Source organism: Xyrauchen texanus, chromosome 5 (genome assembly GCF_025860055.1).
Source record: "Xyrauchen texanus isolate HMW12.3.18 chromosome 5, RBS_HiC_50CHRs, whole genome shotgun sequence".
Lineage (NCBI taxonomy): Eukaryota > Metazoa > Chordata > Actinopteri > Cypriniformes > Catostomidae > Xyrauchen > Xyrauchen texanus.
In genome coordinates this window covers 37,250,280-37,277,449 of record NC_068280.1, presented here as the reverse complement: position 1 = coordinate 37,277,449, position 27,170 = coordinate 37,250,280, and the positions used below count along the sequence as shown (strand labels likewise).

General features: G+C 37.3%; 1 protein-coding gene across 1 annotated transcript in view; it reads left to right on the top strand.

The window, feature by feature from the left end:
- LOC127643821 (protocadherin Fat 1-like) overlaps positions 1–27,170 on the top strand; it is a 116,909-nt gene that overhangs the window by 40,073 nt on the left and 49,666 nt on the right. Inside the window, 4 exon segments of the mRNA XM_052126719.1 lie at positions 13,489–13,550; positions 21,378–21,707; positions 23,196–23,406; positions 25,393–25,532. Of these exon segments, the coding sequence (XP_051982679.1) occupies positions 13,489–13,550; positions 21,378–21,707; positions 23,196–23,406; positions 25,393–25,532 (743 nt within the window).

Sequence of the window (27,170 nt, the reverse complement as noted above, 5' to 3'; positions counted from 1 at the left end):
TAGTGCATAGAATAACATTTTCAAAGATTTGGTGAGGTACATGGTGATAGCAAGTGTCCATACATTCCCAGATGACAATTGCATTGCTTACTCTGGAGAAATAAAAAACATCTACAATATGTTGTCAGCTGACTTATTTCTATAGAGTATAGAGCTATGAAGTGAATATGGATAGCATAGCCATCTCTGAATTTCATGATTTCTTTCCAATCCACCTTTTTCCTGACTTCTCCATGGGCAGCGACATTATGGCAAAAGACTTCCTCTCGGGTGCTCCACACTTCCGCTTAGTTGTTGCTATCAACTAGACTAATGTTACTGGTGATGCAGCTAAGGGTCTGGATAATTATGCGCTGTTATAGGGTGTTATAACAACTACAGGTGGCTTAAAAACTACTGAAATATTAATGTCATAACTAGAGAAGCAACGATCCGATACCTGGATTGTTATCGGCTCCGATACTGAAGCTTTTAGATGGATTGGGTATCGGTCCGAGGAGCCTGATCCAAATCCGATACTGTGTGTTATTCATGTTAGTTACTGTCAAGCTCAAAAAATTACATAAAAGAACCATTAAAACACAATTAAAGTAGTTTATATGACTCGTGCATTTTACTCGTGCAGTTGTCGTTCAATCTGCTGTGCATAATGGCACCAAAATAACAAAAAAACAAAACGAATGATGAGTTGTGTTGTGTTCACCATGCGTGATTGTGATGACATAAGATGAACACAAATGGACCGGGGTTCGATAGAATCAAATGAGTGTGAAACCGGACCAATGCTGCAGGGGGCACCGGGAACAATCGCACTCGGAATCGGACCGCAGCAAACATGCCCATTATGAAAAACCCCTTACAGGACTTTCTGGAGAATTCAGAATGTCAAAATAAAAGTGTGAGGGTTTAAAAGATAAAGGTGCACTACTGAGACAGATTACTATATATATTACTATTATTATGTATTATTATTTGTTTACAAATGATAATAATATTTATGTTGAATGGGTTCCAAAAAATAACTGTGTGAATGAAAATTGAGCTGATATCTTACAACTAAATTGAACAAAAAAGAGATCTGAATCCTTTAAAGTCCAGATACAAGTTGACATTTTTTTGCCAAAATAAATAAATAAATAAATAAAACAGCTTCTTTTCTACTGATGACTTCTACTGGAATTATTGTTAATTTTGCTGCTACATTATCCAGAAAACTAGTTAATAATAAAGTGTTTCTTAATAAGCTATACATTTACATTGAAATGATGTGTAGTTAGAGGTTTGTGTTTCTTTACATATTAAAGAGCACACCCTATTAGTTCCACACAATAATGTAAAGATATTCTAAACTGATTATGCAAAAAACAACACTGGTATTGGATCGGGATCAGTATTGGCAGATACTGAGATTTCCAATATCAGAATCGGATCGGAAGAGAAAAAGTGGTTTCGGTGCATCCCTAGTCTCAACGATAAGCCCCCCCAAAAGCTGCCAATGCTGAAACATTCCGAGTTGAGCCAGATTTCATAATCAGAGGTTGCATTAAACTAATTCTCCATCACAGACATTTCCTCTTTTTTCGACCCTTAAAATGTGACCAGTCGGGATTTCTAGATTCCCTAAATGTTCACGATTTGGCTGTTTTCATATTAAACTGCTCAACAAAAAACATTAAATCTAGCACATCATATACATGAATTCTCTCTCTCTCTATGTGCTGACACACACACACACACACACACACACATACAGGGCACGTGCAGAGAGCACTAGAGCCCAATAACTTTACCATGTAAATGTGTGTGATTGTGTACTTATCTATTCAGGGATTGCCGTCAAAACCGAATGTCCACACGCAGCCTTTAGTGAGAAAGGGATGTCTGTAGCATCCACATTCGAAGAACACACCCAAGTATAATGGGTAATTTGCCTGTGAAAAAGGTGGATAGGTAGGCTACATTTCTCTTAAATTCACAAGATTTATATGGACTAAATTAGGACATAAATGAATAAAATCCCATCCCTATGTTACATGTTGTGAAGCTGAAAGTAATCAGTTTGAGAAACTGGCCCTCAAGTTTTATTTGAGTTGAAGGTTTTGGCTAGTCTGTGAAAGCTGTTGGCCAGCCTCTCTCACAGTGTTTTACTGACTTGTGTGGTCTTTTTCCCTCATTCAGTCACATACACAAATGTGAAGGTTATTTTTGCTAGCCTTGGCCAATGAGAGTTTTCAGACCAAATAAGGGTTTGTCCTCCTGTGTTCTCTTACTAACTATTCCACACTTGGATCCGGTCCATGGAAGGAAAAAGAGAGGAAAACTAAGGCTGTCTGACTTATTAGTCGTTAAAAATGAACTGTTCTGAAAGCAACAGATGTGTAGATTATTAAAGTTTGTGTTTGTGTGTGTTACCATGAGAAAGAGATAAGATTTCTTTGAGACATCTCTTTGAATCACAATTTTTATGTTCCAACGTCCATCGTTCTTAGTAATCAACAGATTCAGAGAAGTTCCTGAAATATTTTGTCATCTTAAAAGTGCAAATCAGATCTCCAGAGGAAGAGCCCCGCAAGCATAACTGATCTCACTGTAAAATCATACCGGTATGTAATGTTGTATTGTAGACAGACAAAGCCTAAAAGACAGAGTGCTCAGCCACCCAAACACTTTCAGACTCAGACATAACATAACTAGGAATAATCAGGGATGTGTCCACCTCACTCATCTACATAACAGACAGCTTCACAATGCTGTGCAATGCTGTAAGACGAATAAAGTTCAATGGAGGGGATCTATTATATTCTGAACCAGTTATATCATGTTGTAGTTTGTCAGCTTAATTATGTAATATTAATTTAAAAAATGTGGCAAAAAAATATTCAATCAATAAAATTATTAAAATTCAGCCTGAAGGTTGATTGGTTTTGACTACATTGGTTTTCTATTTTTACAGATATGCAAAAGCTTATGAGTGAGGAAGTAAATGCTTTTTTAAGCATTTCACAATAACCAAGAATTTAAGCCATTAATTGAAATCATGATGACATGCATATAATATATAACATAATAATAGTAAAATTTATTATTTATGTACAACATTTCTGCCAACACACCCTCATTTCCACAATTTCTATATGGGTGGTATGTGTGGATTGAAAATCCTTGTAATTACAATTGTGCATGGCACTGTGTTTTCCTGTGTACCTCATCACTGATGTTTAGAAAGTTGGGGCTGTTGAATCTGGTTTAAACTAGATTCAGCACGAAGCTTTTACATTTCTGATATCATATAGTTTTATAACAGATAGTTCTATTCCTCAGTGCTGCGCGGGACACCGGTCCTGCTCTGCTCTCAAGCTGCTGGGTGGTGGATGCGCTGAATGGTTTAATTGAGTAGTGCTGTTCCGTTACACCATTGAAATATTGGGCTTTTGGTGTTTTCCATGTGCAGCAGAAAATGGCAGCACTTCAATAAGAGTAAGGTAATTTTGAAGTCGATAAATTTAGAAGGAATGTAAAAGATTTCAGTCACTAACTTAAAAATGTTCTGTTACTACTTCAGAAGTAAAATGAAAGGTTTATTAAGTCATTACCTAAAAAACAAATGAAACATTTCAGTCACTTCCTTACAAACATGAAAGATTGTAGTCACTTCATAAAAAGAACAAGAAAGATTGCAGCAACAACCTTCTCAGAAAAAGATAGATTTCAGTCACACCTCAAAAAGAAGACGAGAGAAAAATCTCGTATTCCTTAGCTGAGGTTAATGTTCCCTGTTTCAGTATTAGAGGTATTTAGGAAATGTGCTAGAGAGTGATTGAGAGTGAGGGCATGTTTTTGAGGGTAGGTAAGGTTGCAGACATGTTAGGTGTGTACCTGCATATCAAAGCCTATAAAACTTTCTTCACTAAGACACTCCAGAAGTCTAAGAAACAGAGCAGATCCCTACAAAATCTCTAAAGGGTAACTGCAGCCATTTAGTGTGTGTGTGTGTGTGTGTGTGTGTGTGTGTGTGTTTGTGTTTGTGTTTTTGTGTGTGTGTGAGAGAGAGAGAGAGAGAGAGCGAGAGAAACAGAATATACTACAATATTACTAAATTCGATGAAAGCCATTTTGAATCAATCATTACTTACTTATAACACTTGATTGCTTTGATCCATATCCCATAAAGCAATTAACTAATAACACTATACCTTATCACATGTTGTAATAAAACCATAGCTACCTGCATTGTTTATATTTGAATAAGGTTTCCATGGGTGTTCTGATTATAAAACAAACCACAGCAAGTCCATCTCAGAATCCTGTTCATCTAAATTTAAATTCAGAGCTTAATTGTTATCACCGCCAACCTCTATCTTAGTATTGCATTTTGTTCCCCAACATGTCACGCCTGACGATAAAGCAGTTAAATATACAGCAGGCAAAACCTCTGTAATTACATGCTCGAAAAGAGCAGAGGCCTATGCTGGCACATCTACAAAGCAGCACTGCAAAAAATAGGATCTGTGGGAAGAAACAGAATAAACTTGTTTGTTGGTTTGCTGGTAGATCTGAGAAGAGCACATGTGAAGCGTCTAAGTTTGATTATTTATTTGTCAGCTGACACTTTTGACTGCTTTGTCACAAAAACACCTTAGGTGATATTGATTTGGTTGATTTAGTTGTGTGTGCATAAAAGTGTGTGATGTACTAATTGCTTGAAAGAGATGTGCTCTATTGGCAACTGTAAACAGGTCTAAGTCCTGCTTTTGCGCTTCATTGAAAGGGACACGCATGCGTAACAACTAGGCTCCCCTCGATATTGCGGTGCAAAGGCCTCAAAACTTATGTGACCCATTTCATTTCTAGTAAGACTTTTCTAGTTTAAAGCGTTACGGAGGAAGTCAAGTCAAACCTCTCAAACAGTTGACAGCCCCGACATGCCAAACTAGTATTATATGATATATATAGTGCTATGCACTATATATATATATATATATATATATATATATATATATATATATGTATATACAGTATATATATATATATATATATATATATATATATATATATATATATATATATATATATATATAGTATATACAGTATATATATATATATATATATATATATATATATATATATACATATATGTTTTTCATTACACACATCACCTTTACAAAATTGTTTCCCAATTTTACATGAATACAATTAGTTAGATTTTGACAAAATGTTATAGTTTCATATGTAATAATATATAAGTAGAATGTATTAGACCTCATATTTATATTAACAGTGGCAGTTGTAGTTAAAGTTTCAAAATGTGTTTCATCAAATATTTTTTTTCATAAAAACTATAAATGATTATTATTACTACTATTATTAAAGACTAGCTACATTGACCTAACAATGGTAGCCTAACAGGAGCCTTTCCTCCTGTGTAATATGTATGTTATATTTGAATGATGTTTGAAATTAGGAAACAAACTGGATAATAATGAGCTCATATAAATAAATATTCTCTTAAATTGTTAAAAGGGGGAGAGAAAACTTCCTGTTGCTTTGGTTGTTGACATCAACAACAAAAATAATGTAACTTGATGCATGCACTTATACTTGAAACACTAATTAAAAGGATTATATACAACATAAAAAAATTGAATGAAAAGGTTGTGAAAAAACACCAACATTTATTTTTGGGATCCCACTTGAATATTATTTAATACCGAATTATTATTGTGGGAACTATTAATTTTATAATATTATACTGTCTTATCTACATTACATTCACATTTAGACTTTATTTTTGCAGAGCATCAAAAACATTATACATTTATACATAAAAAAGAAAATCTATATTCACGATATTGCATAATTTGATATCATCAGCAAAATTATTGTGTTAATATCGTGAATATTCAATATACTGTCCTGCCCTAATATCAATGCCTATTCGGTATTTACCTATTTGTTCATTGGTATATAAAACCTTGAATAGTATTATAAGGGGGGAAAAAAGCATCTAGAATACAGTATATGTGGAACATTTGTAGATGTCATATGTAGAACTCCAGCTTATACACTGTAAAGACTATCGTTCTCTCTGGCATTTGTGTACAGTACCATAGCCAGACTCAACAGAAAGCACCAGAAAAATCCAGGGAGATACCTGGCAGAGTATCGTTGGTCCCTGTTGGGTTTGGGTTTGTCCTTGAGCTGCATTCATTGTCGTTGTGAGTGCAGATTTGTTCAGCGAGTGTGGCTGAGGATAAGGACACAGTGCAGGTAAACGGATTGTTCCTGTTTCTATGAGTCAGGTCATGCAAAAGAGCCAGAGTGTGGTTAACCTGCTCGCACTGACCTCAGTCCCTTCTTACAAGTTAGTTAAAGTGATAAAGAGAGTGTTTGTGTGTGTGTGTGTGTGTGTGTGTGTGTTCTTGCATACATATATTTTGTGTGTGTGATCATCCATGTGCTTAAGACATACCTGTGTGTGTTTCTGCATAAACGTACATGCTTTAATCACCCTATACACTCCCCTTTCTCTCTCATTCTTTCACACCTTCTAATTCTTTCTTTCTGTATCTGAGGTCTATCCCAGAGTTCTTTGCTCTTTGAGGTGTGTGGGTAGACCGCTAGACTCCATGTCTCCTCATTTGCCCTCCTGAAATGTTCTTGTGAAATATTCTCTCTCAATGACTACACTAGAATTAGTTTTTTTTGTTTTTGCTTAATCGTGTGTGCAAGAGAGATCTTTCTATGTTCTACCTGTTGGTGAAGAGAAATTAAAGAGAACCCATTTTCCTGAAATCTGCTTTCAGCCTGGTTTCAAAAGACACCCTGCTGAGTTGCACTTTGAACGGTGCGATATAGAAATAGCCTCTGTGTGAGTGTGTGTGTATTTGCACAAGTGAACGGTGACTACTCATTTCTTAGCGCGGAAGCTCGTGTGCAGAGAGAGGGAGGGAGGACAAAAGAGTGATCAAATTTCAGAATGTTCTACATAACTAAAAGCTCAATTTTCTTCCAAAGAAAATCAGAGGAACAGTTTTGATATTTATGATGATTAAAATATGCACTCAAATAGCCTTATATGTCCAGAAGTAAATACTCTCCACTGTGGTGTGCACTGGGTCCAAGTTAACTTTTGGTAAACCTGTAAATGGCAAGTGAATTGATGGATGCACCCATTAGATGTGTAACGATTTACTCATCTCACGAATAGGTTCATGATACTAAACTCACGGTTCGGTTTGATTCATTTCACGATACTTTACTTGAATCAAGAAAAGTTAAAGGGTTAGTTCACCCAAAAATGAAAATTATCCCTAATTTACTCACCCTCAAGCCATCCTATTTGTGTGTTTGGCTGAAAGAAGAAAGTCATATACACCTAGGATGGCTTGTGGTTGAGTAAATTATGGGCTAATTTTCATTTTTGGTTGAACTAACCCTTTAAGATTGAACTTTTTTTTTTTTGTTTGTTTTTTTTTCTCATTATTATTACTTTAAAGACTTATGCAAAACAGTTACTTTTTCTTTAAAATTTAGCTAAAATTTCTGTTCTTAAAAGTGCTAAATGATCCATCAGAAATGTATTGGGACTGAAAATCAGCCCTGGACAGGGCAATGGTGACACAGAATGGAAATATTAGCTACAACTTCTTACTAAAAATACAGAATTATAGTAGATAAATATGCTTCTTACACACTGTCACTGATCACACACAATGAGTTAAAATTGTATTTTTCTTAAATAATATTGTCTCTGATTACATCTAAAAATTATTTTCAAAAATACACATTTAATGGAAGTGCAAGCATATCCAGTTAGATAATAATAATTTACTGATGAAATCAAATCAGACATTACATTTAACATTAGGATTATGTTCCCCCATAGCATTTGTATACATAATATTCAGCATTATATAGAGTAGATTAATGAGGCACTATCATTAAACATCTGTAAGCTTTAATTTCATGCAGTCAAAGCAGATCACTCTCTTGCTTCAAACGGACATTCGATCCCTCGCGGTGTGATGATGCGTCTCTCTTCTGCTTTCATGGCTTTAGTTTAGGCAGTTTCATGCCAAACTCACCATACAATGCTAGTTGTGTAATTGTATTTTAGAGCTTGTGTGCAAAGAACCGATTTCCATTTGTATGCCTGCGTTACAGAGGCTTTGGACATCACACCTATTGAATAGAACAGACACTAAACTCAAAAAATAAATAAAAAAAATGTCCTATCTCCATGATGTGCATATAAAATGGTCCAATATAATTTTCGAATAGCCTATTTTTAATCGCAATTTGGTGCTTGCCGATTGTTTCTTTTGAATCCTGGACATGCAGGTAGTGCATAGAGTATAGGAATTATTTCTATAGTCAGACAGTATAGGCAAAAGAATTGTGCTCAGTAAAATGCAGACAGCTCTTGTTCTGGTGTGCAAATCACACAGACACACATAGACAAATTTACATTCTCAGAATCTCAGATCTCTGGTATAACACCTGATATCTTCATTAGCTCTCTTTGTGCCTTTACCACTATAGTTTTAACTTTCTGTACTGACAACATTAAGAACATTGGCTGCTGGGATAGAAATAAACTAATTAGAAGTCTACGAGCCACCTCTAGGCCTTTGAGCTCTGTTCTGCTTGTTTTATTGGAGTGAACGGAGGATATTGCTGCAATCATTCACAAGGCCTGCTTTCCTTGATCCTCTCGCCTCCCTTTGACTTTCCCATCCTTTTTTTTTTAAAGGAGTAAAAGCTCTTTTCAAAAGGTTTGACCCTGAGCAGGGGAAGCTTGAAAAGAAATGGATACTGCGTCCAACAACTTCCTGTCATTTCCTGCCTTTTAGGCTCCCATGGTTGGCACGAGGCACAGAAGGTTATTAAGGATGGAAAACTGAAGCGAGGTGCAGAGGAAAAAACACAACTGGCTCCCCCTTCCTCACTCTCATTTCTGTGGATAATGTTGCAGGGTTTTAGTGGCTTGTGAAGCATATCTACTGGCGCACCTGTCCTGCTTGTTTACTGCTAACCTATGGATATCACACGGCAGAAATCTCCCCTGATATTTATCCCGCAAGCAGGCAGAGCAAGAAAAGTCCGCAAAAGAGCTTGACCTCTGATCTCAGAGTACGATATTTACAGTCTTCCTACAGAATCTCTCCAGAGGGTATTTTGTTTATGAAATCTCTATGGAATACATGCAGTTCCTTTCGCTGCAGTTTGAGGAGCTTGTCTTTGAAATGATTCAAAATGTATTATGCAGAGACAGCTATAACAAAGTCATTCGTAGGTTGACATCCCAAAGAGTGTATCTGCACTGGTACACTTTGGTGTCCTATTACTTTTTGTAGAACATTTGAGGCACAAATTATACATAGCATAAAAAGTAGATAATTGTTAAACACATAAAAAGTACATCTATCCGCCACCCTTCATTCAAATTTTGACTTGTCTTACCTTAGAGGTTTTGACGTGCTTGATTGTATCCAGCAATTAAAATGTCAAAATTTAATGAGCAATGTCATACTTTTAACAAAATGTATTGAATTAATATTCTTTAGTAAAATATTAATATTTATTGTAGTAAAAACTTTCGTTTTATTACCAAAATAATTTTTAGCTGTATCCCACATTTTGTGTACAACCCTGTTACTACTAAATTGTGATGCCCAAGAAAAAACATACTGTAATTTGACAATTGTTTTTACAGCACAGCAGGAAGAAAAGTAAATTATTAAATTCCGTTTTCTATGCATTTTTATGCAATTTGTAGATTTAACTGCATTCATCAACCTCAACCTTTCAACCCTGTTACTCAAGTTATAGTAAGAAAAATGTATCAACAAATTGACATTTTTTTCTTTAATTTAATCTAAGTGGCCCAACGTGTCAAATTCTGCTTAACCAGTGGTCTAATTTTACGCCCTGAATATTGTAACACTAATCATAATTTTTGCTCTTCTATTTGGTGCTGCTAGTGATGCAGAAACACACTTCACCTTTATACTTTTATGGCAGTGCTCTATAAATTACGATGTTGAAAAATAAAAATCAATGCTAGGGTCTTAATGCGAACATGCAGACATGACCTTGTACGCATAAGCTTGCGCCGAGGCAGGAATGCAGTGATTTAGTGTTGTAAATCCAGGTCGTCCTCATGCATGAGTGAGCTGTGAGCTTTGGAATACTCAAATCAGAAAAAAAATGTTTTGAAAGAGACATTATCTGCCAGGGATTTGTCTCTTTATTCTTGTTCATTCTGTCTGTCTCTCTCTCTCTCTCCTCCCTCACCCACACACTAAATTGAGTTAGTACACTGAATAAAGCGGAGGTCTAAAAGCTTTGTGTTAGTAATCTCAAACACTCTTAGATGGGAATTTCCTACCATCAGCTGCCCCATATCCAGGGGCCTTGGGTTGCTAAATGTGGCGACAGAGCCGAAACCACTGGATGGAGCTGATGGGATTTATTCAGATGATGTCTGCTTTATCCACTAATGAGTATGAGAGTTCCTGGTGGGAGACATGCCAGGAGACGTCAGCATTGAGCTGTGTCCACACCACCCACACTGTTCATCCACAAAAATCTACAGATTCATCAGAGATTAGATACAAATTCAATTTAGTCCACTGCTAAAACTGCTCTGATACCAGTTGAAATGGTTATTTAGTCAGAGGTTAGTAATTTTTTAGATAAGTATTTTTTAAAGGTACATTCAGACTCAATGTGATTACATGCACTTTAAATGGTTGATTTCAGTCATTCTTTTTAATATGTCTTGTAAACACTTTAGTCATGTTATGACAGAAATCGTACCAGTCTGATTCTTGCCAAGTCAGACTTACAGACCTAAATAATGCGATTGTAGACTGGCTTCGTCCAGCATGGATTCACGTAAATCTGACTGCAGTTAGCCTCAACGTTGTTCACATGCTCTGAAAGACAGAGCTGATGCGCAGTGTGCATAACCAGCACAACCTCAGCTGACATTATTTCTACAAATATTTGATTACGCATGTGTACTTGCACAGTTGAAGACTGTAGCTTGACTACGTAAAAACCCACTGTAGTTTGATTATAACTGCACATGTAAATGTACTGACTGACAATGATTTAATCTTTGAAAGTCACTGTGCCATTGGTTTCTAGTTGGTGTTTTTATTGCAATATCCAACTGCTTTGTTGCCGGAAGTGCCATTTGTAGTTGGTGCATTGCATCGCTGTGCTGTCGCTGAACTTTGTTTGCACTGCAAACTGTTGATGTTGCGTATGTTACCTCAAATAGCCAACTCTCACCAACAATAAATCCATTCCAGTTGCAGTAAAATGTCAATCTGAAGGCTTTTTAACTATGTTTGTTGCCTATGCAATTATACACCAAGTCAGACCCCTTTTAAGCTATTTAATGCAAATTTGGTGATAAATTAGAATACATTGTTGTAGAAAGTGAAATTATTATTAGAAAAATCAAAGATCATTCAGCATTTGTAGCTTTTCGTCTTATTTGAGCACACATATGTGTGTGCGTGACTGTGGTGAGTGTGTGTGTCTTAGATGGGTCTTTGATAGGCTCTATTGAATGTTCTTTGGGAGGTTAGTGGTGTAAGCCTAATGTGAGGCTTCTTCAAAGAGACTAAAACCCAGCAAATACTCCATTCTCATCCTCAAGTGTTGCCTCTTTCTCCCTCTATCTCTTAACTCTGAAATGTCTGCCATTCACTCACAGTATGTGCGAGTGTGTTAAAATTAGGAGGAGGGGTAGGGTGCATTTGTGAACATTGCCTGGCTCTACCCACTATAGTGCATGTCTTTGTGTGTTTGCTCTTTTATCTATGTAGCCGTGGCACAGACATTTTTTGTACTTGTTACTGGGCTGTGAGAGCATTTTGTATATACATTTATCTGTATCTACAGTACCTGTGCACTTCTGTAAGTGTGTGCACTTTAATGTCTTTGAGACCGTTAATGAGGAATGTGGCATCTCAGTCTCGGATACGAGGTGTTGCGTTCCTGCCTGTTAAACGATACCTCTTCTAAATTCCATCTATAGCCTTCTGTCTGAGCGAGGGTGCATTCAAGAGAGCCAGAAAGAGAAAATTTCCCTTGTTTATTTCGATGGAACAAAAGTGTTGTAGAGGAAAGGGCAAAGTGTAATTTACAGAGACACACAGTTGCTAATTTTTTGTATTTTCTCTCTCGCTTTTACCTCTTTTTTTTCTCCAGAGGCAGTGTGGTGGTGCTATCATATGGGAGATTTCACAATGTGTTTACTGTAGGAGTTACAGCAGTTAGCAGAGGAGATTTTATACAAGGGTCATTCCATTGTGTTCAGTGAGACTAGCAAAAGCTCTAAATACCTCAGAGTACACGTGACGGATCATATAATGATATCTTTGGGCATAATTAATTTACCTTCTCAGAAACAATGAGGGTAAACATCATCTGAGGGTGCTATCACTAATAAAATGATTCTGCAACACAAAGCCCAATTCACTTGCCTGCATAAGAGCCAACCATCAACCCAACATTGAAGAACCATCATGTCTCTTTCTTTCTTTCTTTCTTTCTTTCTTTCTTTCTTTCTTTCTTTCTTTCTTTCTTTCTTTCTTTCTTTCTTTCTTTCATCAATCAATCCATCCATCCTCTTTCTTTCTTTGCTCTTACATCACCCATCTTCCAGTTTCTTGTTTTTCTTTTTCCCAAAATGCTAGAACTGTAATTTTGCTTGGCCACGCTCAACCAACGATGCCGGAGACCACTGTTTTTTGGGCGGGGATTGTGGCTGTGAAACATGTGCATCTCTGTCCAACAGCCATACACATCAGCCCTGAAGTGAAATACACACATACACTTTTAGAATGATATCCAGGTGAAGGAGAGTGTAATTTGAGCTTTGAGATATATCTTGGTTCAAACTTACAATTGCAGACATCAAGCCACATCTGTATGCAATCAGGTTCTTGGTTCATAAACATTCAGAGCATTGCAAATACTCCTTTAATATGACACTTTAAAGGAGCAGGAGGCGTGTTGAGACCCTGCTATTTCTGCTGCCTGCATGTGCCCCATTGATGGCTTCTGGTTTCGGAAATCCTTTTTCTGCACTAATCAGACGTGGTGTGGTCGGCAAGCGTCTCTGGTGTGGCTGGAGCTGGCAGAATCTGCCACACTCTCTGCCCAATCTAATGTACAATTATACAGTTGGAGACACACAAGTCTGCTTATTATCTGCAATCGAGACGCTCTGTACAGAAACGTGTGCTCACTTGCATTGTTTTTCAAGCTCTCTCTGCATGTTTATATTCTGTGTTCTGTGCTTGAATTCAGTTCCAATTGCTTTGCGTTTAGCACAGATCCTATTTTGCTGTAATGTAAATCTTTGGCAGGGGACAAGTCAGTCTGTTGCCATAAGTGCATTAGGATTCATTTAAAATACAGATCAAATTTCAATAGATTTTTTTAAATGTGCGCTTGTGTTTACAGGTCTGGTCACCACTACGTCCCGGAAGGTTGACAGAGAGCAACAGGATGAACACATTCTGGAGGTAAAAACACTCAAATAAATCCACCAATCACATGCTCACAACACTCAGACTATTCCTTCAAGCATCACAATCCCAGTAACACTGTCAAACATTTCCTAAAATGCATGTCAGTCATATTCCTTTTTCTTAAAGGAATATTACAGGTTAATCGCCAGCATCAGTGGGATGCTCTCAATTACCACAGAAAATAGTTTCACCTGTACCTCAGTTTTTAAAAACATTTTATATGCTCACTTGAGGTGGTAAAATGTTTTATTCGATAAGAAGAAATACACATACATTTTCATGGAATCGCATTTACCGAAATAAACTCAAGAAATACAAGATGCGCTTTTGAAAAGTCATGTGACTGAATAAGTCGTTCATTACTGGACTAACCAGAGGACCTTTAACCATTAAACTTTTTTGCTCCGTAAAATCTTTGCCGGCTTTGGAATTTCTAGACACTTATTTCAGGATGACCAGAGCAACATTGCTCTGGTCATCCTGAAATAAGTGTCTAGAAAATCCAAAGCCGGCAAAGATTTTACGGAGCAAAAAAGTTTAATACAAACCTGAACTGTGCTGAAATGAAGGTTTATTGACCCTTTTGAAAATATATTATAGATCAGTACGACAAAGGCATTGGAGGAACGCACATACATAGTGCTCTCAGAACTTTGTGATGCACTGTCAGTCCCAGACATGAGACAACGCCCTTTGTTTATTGTCTGTGTGCTTCAATGCATGAGTATTTCATTAATTAAAGAATCACAGTGGCTACAATTTATCTGGAAGTGACGATTTTGATCTTTTGAACACATGGGATGGAAACTGTTATGGTGAGTAGGTAAAGGCAGACGAGGGTGAGGATCTAAATGCAGTTGGTTTTTATTAAACGTAAAAACAGACAAAACAGGAACAAACGAAACATCCACGATGGGAAAATAAAAATAAAAGCACAAAAACTTCAAGGGACCACGAACGGGGAGAACAGGTTGAACAGGGCGAAGAACAAACATCCATACACATCAACAGTCGACAGGGGAATGAAAAAACAGCAGGGTTTAAATACACAGGAGACATGATGATGACAAAACGAGACACAGGTGAGAACAATGATGCAAAGATGGCAGTGATGAGATCAGGGAATTGTGGGAAGTGTAGTTTTTAGTGGCTTAAACGTGGCTTTTAAACGTGGCTTTATTCACACATTGTATTTGTGTTATGGTTTTTCGCATAAAATAAATTCAGAACTTGGATGGAAACTAGCTATTGTAAGTGTGTAAACGTCAATTTTGTTTTTTAATATTACCTTATGGGGAACTCCTTTGGTAAAAATTATAAAAGCCAAAAATGGGGGAAAACAGTTTATTAAAACTTTAGCTTTGACTTTATTAGACCCAAGCCATGAGCCTGGGAGTTTCACTTAAACTTCAACAGGAGAGGGGTGAATACTCCCACCTCCATTACTTCCAACGTGCTTCTGAGGGGATTTAGATATCCGGTGTGTGTGTGGAGGGTAGGTGTGTGTATATGTGTTTGGGGAGGTTGCCTTTGTTCTCTCTCAGTGTACCGTCTCAGGATTAGGCAGGCCAGAACAGGAAGCGTCACCCTGGCCAGCCAAAGTTTATACTTGTGGATTTTAATTGAGCTGCAAGCTGCTCTTACTCTCTCTCTCTCTCTCTCTCTCTCTAACTAACTAATAACTCTTTGCCACCCACCTCTTCCTTCTGCCTCCCAAAAACCGCAGCTTGCTGATATCACTGCAAGTTGTAAACTGAAAACATAACAGATTGATGCTCCTTTAATTAGTCCTTTAAAAGTCTGTAGCAAGTCAGTAAATTTGGCAAATTCATACCAACCCCTCCCAGTACTTTCATGCCCATTTCTGTGGCTGTAATTGTATTGCTAAATGACAGGAGGAATGTGGACAGGAAATAAAAACAGGGAGGATGGTACACCCTGAAGCATATATTCACCCAGCAGTGTTTCCCCTAGGATTTTTTTCAGCAGCGGTGCTTTTGTGCATGCGTCCACAAGCCTGCAACGCAGGACCCATATTAGCGTGGGGTGGTCGAGGAATGGCTCAAAACAAGGGTGACAAACTCAATTTCAGCCCAGGCCACCGAACCATAAGAGTTTTGCAACAGACAAATTTGTACCACATTCAAATTGGTTTCTTGCATCTCACTGGTTCACAAGCACATTTAAAGTAGTCTATCTACGTACTGACTCATTATGTACTGTATTTGATGAAGGACTCAATTATCTGCTGGCAAAACAGTACATTATTTTAGGTATGCATGCGAGTAGTATGAATAGAATTCTGACATACTTCATCCGGGGATGTTGGCATCGTCTTGTGACCTGAATATATGACATAATAACAACCACCGCGAAAACTGCTTTGGTTTTGTTAAGTAAGCCCCATTCAAGCACGAGGAACATTTATCTTGGTATATAAAGCACTTACAGTTGAGAAGAGGTGTCTGCTCATGATTCACCACCGTTCCTTTAATTCCAGTGTTTTGAACTTGATGTTGCATCAGCTCCTGAGGGAAAATGGGACCGTTAAGTGCCCAGTCGATCCGCTCGTAAAATAGGTCATCCTGGTATTTCTTGCTTACTGCTTCATGATTGCTGTGAATTCGGACTTACTACTCCATTGGCATACTGTTTTTGGCATACTATATAGTAGAAAAGTATGGATATTTGGACACAGATTCGGAGATGTGATCCCCTGCCATCCTACTTTTCAGAAATGAGCTAGCAGGCCACATGAAATTAAGTGAGTTTGACACGTATGTTATGCAGTGATGTCACTGTGCACAGTGAAATCCCAAACGTGGCGCTCATAATTTAGCAGTGGCACATCGCTATGCATATATGGGAAACACTGCCAGTATCTGTCCTCCCTTCTTCTCTCCATGCCTCAGTGATGTGAAGAGCTCCTCTTGATTTCAAAGCAAACCCTGCTGACCGATAGACAGTAGGCTTGTAATTAGCTAATACCAGCTGTTCAGTTAAATATTGGTAGTGCCAAGATCCCTTTAAGATTAAATCTGTTTCTCTGGTTTTTAATTAAATAAGCTTTTTTTTCCCCTTTACTTTGGGAATTAGAGTTTGGTGGTGCATTTAATTTTCTTTATTCGGGTTGGATCAAGTATATTAGCTGTTTTAACCGTAAGGACCTGTTAGAAATGATTTGTCCCTGATATTGTCCGTTTTACCCTTTTAATTGCACTTTTAAATAGAAACATTTCCAAACATATTTATAAATGGAAGAACAATATAATGTAATTGTAGGGATGTGCACATTTATTTATTTATTACATATTTTTATAATCCACTTGTCAGTGGGTTGTCTTAAAGACTTGTTGGTGTTAAGGAAGCCCTTTATAATTAGGCTGGTTTTGGGTCATCTCCACCAGACCCGCTTTCTGAGTGGGTGTTCATAACAGCTAAATGGAGTACAGCAGACTGGAACTGAGTGCAGGGGTCTTGAGACACATGTTGAAAAGTTTCATTGTTTTTAAGTGCGTCTCCTAGACACTTTTGTACATATACCAACAATTAAAAAACAGTGACAAATTAATGCTATAGGGTAATGAACAGCTATGCAACAAATAATTAGGCTTAATAGCTATAAACTTTCTCTTGCACAAAACTTTTTATTAAAAAAAAAGGTCTATAGTCTTATAGTCCTCACAAAAAACAGAGATCTACTTCAAAGGCTGTAGCAGTGGTGACGCAACTTCTCTGAGAGGTTTAGCTGTTAATGGTACTGTTTAGGGTATTTTTTTTTTTTCCACGTTGCATCTGGTCACATAGACCATCCAGTACTCAACCTTTCAAAGTAAACTATTTTGACCGTGAGCCCATGGGGACTCATCAGACTATGACTGCTTTTTGATCATCTTTAAGCACAGTCAATGTCAGATGCATAAACAATGATGTGCAAATACGTGGACTGTCCGTGTGTCTAGAAAAACTAGGTTGCAAGTGAACAGACCGCATGACATTTACGTGAGACATACTAGCATGCGGAAAACTGAAGTATACTTTGGCCTAGTAGTTGCATAATCGAAATGTTCCCCGCCAAAAAATTTGGTAACCTTGCTAACTGACTAGTCAGTTGATCATCCTGACCGCTTCCCTACTACAGAGCTGTTGCAGTCCTATGTATGGAAGTTTAACCTGTGTTTTCGATTTACTCTTACTGAGCAATTTTTACTCTTGCTGAGCAACTCAAAGTGACTCTAAACTATCTTCATTTCTGTCTAAACAAGTTTTAGGATTATGATCTCCTGTTTAATTAGTTACAGCCTCCCTTTAGACCGGTGCAGGGAAAGGCAAATAAACAAATGACCCATCAGTCCAGTCGCTGTTCACATGCATTCTTCTGTATCCTATTTCTCTTTTTCTCTCCTTTCGCTCTGGTGGCCCACTGCAGTAGTCATGACAACCCTAGCCATTTGTTTTTTTGGACGGTGTTTAGTCAGGGGTCCAGCAACAGGAAGTTCTTTATTGATATCGTACCTCCAGGGGTCTTGTCTCACCAAGCCTCCAGCCCAGGTGTCTGGCTGTCTCTCTCCCAGGGGCAGTGCACTCCTACTGGGCACACCGCCCCAGGATATGAGGGAATGAGCCAGTGGTCAGGGGCTCCGTGAGGTTAGTTAGAGCCAGCAGATGCCTGGGGTGAAGGGAGGGGCAGTAATGTGGGGGCAGACAGAGGGTATTGGAGTGTATGTGTGAGATATATGGGAGAGAGCCCTGCAAATTTTCACACACACACATATAAGTGCTGGGAAGGAAGGTGTGTTTAGGGGGGTGTAAATGCTCACAGAGGGGGAAGGGAAGGAAAGAAGAGAAAATAAAGAATATTGAGAGCGAGCTACTCTGGGACATGTTGAGGCATGCACAGCATGTCAGAGAGCTTGCCCTTTTGGTCTTTGAACTTCCAAAATATGCCCATGATTCAAGTTGATTTGCAAAGAAATTCAATTTATTCTCTGGAATCCACCCTCATAGTCTGAGGATGCAGGGTGTTGCTTTGCCTGTTTGCCAGGCATGTTAATGCAGTTACTGTAGTGAAAAAAAGTTGCATCTTATTAGTGGTGCTTGCTAAGTCCAGCATTACTATTATTATTGCTCATACTTAAGGGTTAGGGATTTTAACAAAACAAATTATACCTCAAATCATGTGACATCTTGAGAAGGGTTTGCTATTACTTTTCTAAGACAGAATTTGCTGAACTTTTTATAATTTTCTGTGCTGATTTCATTGGAAAATCCGCAAAATGGATTTAGACATTGTAAATTGTCTAAAACTGAGTTGAGACTGCAACAATTTGAATAGCTGTTGAAATCTTTATCAATTTGCAAAGTGTTTTAATAAACACACAAGTTTCAGGGGATGTATGGAATTATGACGAATGAAAGGTGTCTAAACTCTTCAGATGCCGTCTGAGTGCGAAAATCTGCACGTGCAGATTTAGTATGGGCCTGGCTATCGGACCTTCACCAAGTTGATGATAAAACATAAAAACAATAAAAGATTCTATAGAACGCTCTATCAACTGCATAGCAACACGCTGAAAGCCTGGAAATATGATATAATATCGATACTTACAGGTCACAAAATACAATATTATTGTGATTCTTTATTTTTGGTGTATTGCGATTCAAAAATATGATATATTGCGATATTTCATTGAATGTTTCTCATTCATGTTCATCGGACTTAAGAGAACTGTTTCCAAATCACCAAATGCATTGTTAAATGAATATAAAATTGCCAGTTTACAAAACAAGGCCAGTTTTTTCCTAATATCTGTACAATACAAAGCTATAAGCATATAAGTCCATAATGGCTCCATATTTTTGTGGTTCGATCAATGTAGCTAGTCTTTCTAAATCTAAATTATAGTATTTATGAATACAATAGTAGCCTAAACAGTTTAAAAACTTTGTTTATTACAACAGTTTCAATACACAAAATTATAATAGATTTCATCTAAAAGGTTAGCCTATTTTATATGATAGTAACATTTTTGTCAAAATACCTCAGTTAATGATACTACATTGAAATCGTGATCAATTTTAGTAAGGGAGGGTGATTATGTTTTTTTTTCCCCCATCGATACAGTATCACGAGGAGCAATATTGTGCTATTTTAACATATCAATATTTTTCCCACCTCTATTTTAAACATTGGAGAATGAAGCAAGCATAATTCAAATGTCTTCCAAAATGTAAAGTTCAAAGCAGACCTTGAGTTATTTTTGATGTTACTGAAATGGAAATTTAATTGAAACTGTCTGAATTCTGTCCAGTTCCCAGAAAAAGAAAAAAAAGCAGGCAAGCAAACATGCACTCAGCTCAGGAGAATTGGCTACTGGAGCTGACCAAGTCCTTCGTCATCTTATTTAATTAAATCTCTTTTGCCAAAATGCTTGAACAGCACTGGACAGCTTTAAAAACAAATACACATTATGGGCTTACTCACTGTTCACACCAAATGCTGTGTGTGTAACTACTGGAAAGTTTTTACAGATTGTTGAACAGATGCTTTTAAATGACTGTGCCAGTCTGTTATTCATCTGCTTCCACAGTAGACTGCAGTAATTTTGTATTTTTGCTCTCAAAGCAACACAAGTCTGCTGAGTTCATTAGCGGAAAATAGTGTGTATGTCTCTGTCTCCGTTTGTGTTTGCATTCATCAGCTTATGCACCAGCGTGCCATTAAGACGCCCCAAATAGGCATTTTCAGAGATTAACTGAAGATATCCAGCGGAAATTAATGAGCTGGTTAACGGATACCAGCTGTGATTGTACACGCCGTTCTGAGCATGAGTGTATGCTCAACAAACCACCAGAATCTGCTTAATGCTGCTGTCTTGGCTCATTTGGAACAGCTCCCGTCCTTAATGCGGTTCGTAGTGTTTTTAAAAAAGGCTTTACTGTTAGAACTGGTGTGCAGTTGCAAATTATGTATCTCTTATTGTCACTAGAGTGTGAACAAAAGGCAATATAGCTAAAACAATCTACTGCCCTGCGTGTTGGATTAATGCTTGAAATACTAATTCAAGTTGGTCCCCAAACACCACAGGCTGGGAGATCTTTTTGAAATGCACACTAGTTTTGAGCTGATATAGGATGTCTGGTATCGCAGTCATAATATATGACTACGGTATTCTTCATCAAATTACATAAAAGAGAAATTATCCTGGAAAAATGTCACCACGCAATCACACATAGAAATGCGTAACAGTCTGTTCTCACCCCAGGAAGCCCCTTCTTGCTTGACAGCCAAGTGCACAGGGAATTACTTCAATTTTGTCAGCCGATTGACTTAGATAGGAACATTTGCCCTGGTGTTCCAAACAGGAGATTTTACTTTACCTCTGAACACCGATTGATTGAAGCGCTCTTTATAATGATAGTTTTCAATAACTTGTGTCAGATATTCTTGAGAGTGTTCTATTATTGTCCTATGCAGCCGCTCGTTTTGTCACTCTAATTAAAAATGTTCATTATGACACCAGCTCTCCTGGGTTATTTGTTATGAAAGGAAAGAAGAAAACTAGAGCTGAGTGAATGAATCTTTCCACCCCCTCGATTACAGACTTTTCTACCACCCCCTCCCGGAAACGTTCTTTACAAACAGATCAGATGTTAAAGCTGTCAGGAAATATCTGTTTGATGAATAGAAATGTCATCAACAAAACACACTAAGACAAAAAAGAGACTATACAATTAGTGGAAATAAGTCATAATAATAGACTTAACAGTCTGTTCTCTCTCTCCATTTGGTTGGTCTCTGGCCACGTCCCTCCATTACAGATCACAGTGTCTGATCAAGGCATTCCTGTCAAGTCCACTATGGTCAGAGTCATCGTCAAAGTCTTGGATGAGAATGACAACAAGCCACAGTTTATGGAGAAAGTCTACAAAATCAAACTCCCTCAGAGAGAAAAAACTGAAAAAGAGCGTTTAACGAAGAGAGATCCAGTGTATCGTGTCATCGCATCAGATCGAGATGAAGGACCAAATGCTGAGATCTCCTACAGCATCGAGGACGGGGATGAGCAGGGCAAGTTCTTCATTGAGCCCAAAACTGGCCTGGTTTCTTCTAAGAAGCTGTCCACTGCTGGAGAGTATGATATCTTAACGGTAAGGATTCATTAATTTAGCTAGTAATATATTATTTGTATTTTTTTTTCTCATTCATGTAACGATTACATTTTGGAAAGTTTTGATATGAAAAACAAAGCAATGTTGTGTCTAGACAAAGCTGGATACTGTTAATTTAAAATATTAACGGGAAGGTTTTATATATCCTAGAGAGTAGAGGTCGACTGGTAGTGGATTTTGCCAATACCAATAACTAAGGTGGTGGAAAGGGCAGATAACCAATTAATCGGCTAATATATTTTTTTAAATCAATGTATAAAATGATTAAAGATTTTATAGTTTTTCATAACTATGACAGGCACAGACATTAGGCTACAAGAGTACAACATTAATAAAATCACAAAAGCAGTTTATTGTGCAACCAAAACTCCAATAATTGCTTAACGTGGGACTTTTAACTATAAACAAGCCCGAAATACACTGGGGCAATTTATTTGTAAGAAATATTTAATAAATTAAGCTTTTAATAGCCTATACATTCACCATTTCTATATATATATAATATTAAAAAACAAATTGTGTTCCCATCAAATTTTTCCATAAGGATTTCATAAAATCCTTCATAAGAGTTCTAAGCCATGAACCAAACCAACCAACTCCGTGGTGAATCACACCATTACTTTTTAAGTAACTTACTCTATTTAAAATCAGAGTAAAAGACAAAGATAAAAGACTGTGTATTTAACTTGTTTAAAGAGTATTTTATACTATTGATAAACAACATTGAAGATAGATCTGTCTTTAATGGTTTATTATCATAAATCAATTCCCTTTGGAACAAATTAACATAATTTTTACTTCTGGGACCTGACTGTTGCACAACTGTATTCTCAAACCTGACAGACACTTAATTCTTCCTGAATGTCCTTCTGATTTTTAAGTTTTATTGGCGTAAAGTAAACTTTCTGTCTGGCATGTGGCCAGTGACATTTCTGCCAGACCTCCCTTGGTTTCATTACCTGACATCTGTCACATTCTAAACGTCACAGTGACAGGTGTTCTGGCACCATGCTGATTTTTCTTACATTTAGTAGTGTTCAGCAAGTTGTATCTCTCCTTGATTGAGCTTAATTTGGTTCTTTTTAATGGGAAAGATCTTAGTTAATAAATCTCTTTCAAGATGATGTGTGTAATTTCAGCACCACCACCGGCGCACCAAATGGATCTGCAAAAATAATAAAAATGTTTCCAAACTTATGAAAGAGGCCATGCATTACTACTTTTCTGTCTTGTCTTCTCAAGATCATCTTATTTTATGGCCTCTGTGGGCTTGTTTTGAAAGCGTTGATGCAATTATTTCCATGTGGTTGCACTAATGGTGCAGAAATTACACAATTCATCTTTAAAAAAGATTTTTCTGTTGCAATAATAATGGTAATAGTATTGAACATGAATAAAGGAAAGATATACTACTGTAAGTAGTTGAATTGTTTGACACATTTGTTTTTCTACATGTATACACACCAGATTAAAGCAGTAGATAATGGTCGACCCCAGAAATCATCCACCTGCCGTCTACACATCGAATGGATCCCCAAGCCGGAGCCAAGTGGTGTCCCTCTGGCATTTGATGAGCCATTTTACTCCTTTTCCGTCATGGAAAGCGACCCTGTGGCACACATGATCGGGGTCATAACAATGGATTCTTTGGATACACCGGTCTGGTTTGAGATAACAGGTATGGTGGACATATAATGTCTTTGTGAAAGTTTGCATATTTGCATGTTTATGTGTATCAGTTTGAAACTAAAGCTTGTTTCATAATGGTTCCTTGACTATTTAACATGCAGTAAGTAAATAACAAACAAAATGTGATTAAATCTGCTAATTAGTCTCTGTAGAGGAAGTATCCTTGCATCTTTCATTGTGTTTATCTCAGTAGAACTGCCATAATATGACTTAAAAGTTTACATCCTCTTCCTGTCCCTTTATCTTTTAACCAATCTATCACTGACAACTTTTGCTTTTTCTCTTTTCTACTTTGTCTCTTGTTTCCTCTCTTTATTTTGGAATGTTTTGGCCTTTTCTGTCCTCTGTTTCTTCTCTTATTTGTTTCCTTGCTCCTCCTCTTGGCTTTGGAAGAGGACGTAGCAGCTAAAGAGCTGTTTTACATCATTCAGATGGCTTGTGACCTGAACTGCACAGCAGAAGGTATCTGCTACAGATCTCCTAATTTCTACTGCACGTGGCCATTACGAGATCTGTCAAGTGCTTTTTGTACAAGATATGCTTTGTCTCGTGCCGTTGTGGTGTTGTTACTCTTTCGGTTGCATTACATTATCCGGAAAGTGTTGATTATTTTCACTAAGGGCTTATGAGCTGGCAATGAAAGAGTTACAGTTAGATTCTTCAGTTCTTAAAATCAAAAGAATTTGACTTTCTCCACCCTATTGGAGTGTCTTTCATCTAGTCCTTATATGAAGAGTAGCTTTTTTCCTTGCCATTCTGTGCACTTAGTGTTATTCATTTGGAAGCTCCATTTAATTGGAAGCCTTATGCTCTTTCATGTATGGTGTTTTCATGATAGTTAAATGTATGTTTGTCATTTAGTCAGAAAAATACTTACTGTAAAATGTTTTTGATTATTGGCTTTAAAAACTCTTTCTTATAGTGGCCAATACTGTTGTTGTTGTTGTTTTCATTTGGCGATAACAAGGTCAGGAAAGCTGAATGACCAATATATTGATGCAAAAAATATTGTGATAGCAAATAAAATGCACAGAAAATGTGTACTTTCTATGCCACTTGTGGCACCAAACAGAATTGCAACAATTTTATTTGAGCAGTCTGGCATTGCGTTGAGGCACCATTATTGGAAGATGGGAGAGTAAAGCAATTATTTTTGCCATTCTGTTTGGATGCTGCTCATGGTGACTAATAAAACAATGTACCTTTAATTGAACACAATTTGTTGAACGATGTTAACTCAAAATTGAACTGTTGATAGATCTTGGAACAGTAGCAAAGGCAATTGACACGGCCGATTAAGGGAAGTGTTAGTTTTCCATTGTGACATTTCGTTTTCTGTTTGGGACAAAACTGCTCTGTTAGGGCTAAGGTATACTTCGTTTTTCCTCTTGCCGTTCCTTCTCGCAAATGTTCGAGCACCCAGACTTTCGACCGCCAGCTCATATGGACAAGTTTAACGCATGTACACTAAGAGTTGCATGCAGCAACAACATGGGCCATCTGTGTGTACAGAAAATCTAGGCTCTACGCAAACAGTTCACACATACTGATGCGCACTGTGCCTGAGACGTATTGGCATGAGAAAAACCGAAATATACCTTGTCCTTTAAGCAGCCAAGCAGGCATGGTTATCAGCCAATATATTGGTCTGCCACAACTTTGTTTTATATATATATATATATATATATATATATATATATATATTATTTTATAGTTTTGGTGTTTTGTATGTTTTGATGTTTCATGCTGTTAGGCATCAATGTAAGAGTATACAGATATTATGTTAGACAGTTATTATTGTGGTATACATCAAAAGTGTGAAGCAGTTGCCTCTAAACCACAAACCTGACACTCTGACTTAAATGGCCACCTGTGCAGTTCTGTCTCTCTCTCCCTGTCCTCAACTGCCTAACTTGTGATGATGTTGTCTAATTTCCTGTCCATTTTGGTTGTGGTGAAAATCTCCTCTCAATAGGTGGTAATTCTGACAGTCGATTTGAGGTGGGGAAAGCGAGTGGGACTATGATTGTGGCCCAAGCGCTGGACGCAGAGCAGAAATCCCATTATAACTTGACGGTGGATGCAACAGATGGCACCAGATCTGTCAGCACACAGGTAATTGAATTGCTAATGAAGTGTTTATGGAAGCAAAGCATTGTGCGCTCACCATATAGGCTTTTTTGAGGGACAAGAAAAGCTCAGAGAAGTGTTTGTGCATGTTTGTGTTACGTGTGTGGCAAGAAAGGAAAGGCATGCATTGAATTGAAAGACATATCTCAAGCATGTTTTAATTTTTTTGCAAAAGAAGCACACATTTTGTCTGTTGAAAACATTAAAGTAGTGGTTCACAAACCTTTTTGGATGAATGCCCCCCTATTTCATTCCCTGACATCTGATTCTGTATGGGTCATAAGCTGTCCTTGTAGTAGGGTTTAATTCTCCATGCTTTGGACCACGGTTCTGATTAGATTCAGGTCAACTTTTGCAGACATTCTTTAATGTTGTCTGAAGGTTCCCAGAATGTTCTTAAAATACCACATATCACAACATGCTGGCAGACATTCCTTGGCCTGGCCGTGGAATCTTCCATTGTCTCATTCCTGGTGTGTGCGAGGAGGATGAAGCCGTCTGGCTCGCTGCTTTTTAATTTCTCTCTCTTTTTTATTTACTCTGACAGTCTCGCTCTCTCCTTAATTTAATTATATATTTATTTTGTGAGAGAATTAACTACACCTTTTGATATTGTGAATTATTAAGTTGAAAATTCTGGAGATTTTCAAACTAATCAACTTTCTTTCAGCATAGCATTTCTCACAGTAGGTTACATCCAATATATCACTTATAAACTAATCACACAGTTTATGCACGTGTTCTTTTTCAAGTGTTAGTAAATCTTTACACATTGTCCTAAAGAGGTCACTGAAGTGTGGCACTCTCTGGTTGAGGGCCGCATTTGTGCCCTCACTTACTCAAACAGAGCCTTTATTGTGAATTTCTTTGGGTGGACCTGTGCTCAGATTTTCTCAGGCTTTAGCCCCTTTGTGTTGGGTTTATAAGGCTAGGATGGATGTGGTAATATTCATACAATACCTGCATGAGATACAGTAGTGTTTGTTGGCTCATAATGATTTAGGGTTTAATAGGAAACAGTAAAGCTGGCTCTAGATAAGTGGCCAAATTTTCCCTCCAAATTCTCATTACTGTAAATCAAAAATATAATTGTAATTACTATTATGCAACAGCTTCTTTTTATTTTTCCCCAACAAATAGTACAATTAAGTACAAGTACTTCACAATAAAAAAATACAATAAAAAACAATAATACAAATAAAATCACAAGAATGTTTTCTTAATGAATTTTGAGGGAAAATGTGTTAAATTATCATAAAAATAATGTCAGTGCAAAAAATCTGTATTATTCGTAATCAGGCCTAATTTCGAATTTCTTTATGTAAAATATTTTAGAATAATTATATATATATATATATATTGTGTTATTTGCTCAGTGCAACTTCGATGCATTGCATAAGTTTGAAGTTTTGTTTTTAAGTAAAGTTTGTTTTACTTTCCTGCCATACTCGTTACATCAAACCACCCTGACAGGAGTTTTCAGCTTGCTGGCTAATTAGCAATGACAAAACCCAGTTTATACCCATCAACACTTTCAAATACATTGGCAAATGCTCAGGCAGGTGCTGGAGAGGAAACTAGGTCAAACGAACAAATCAGGCAAATATTTGCCCTTAAAACATT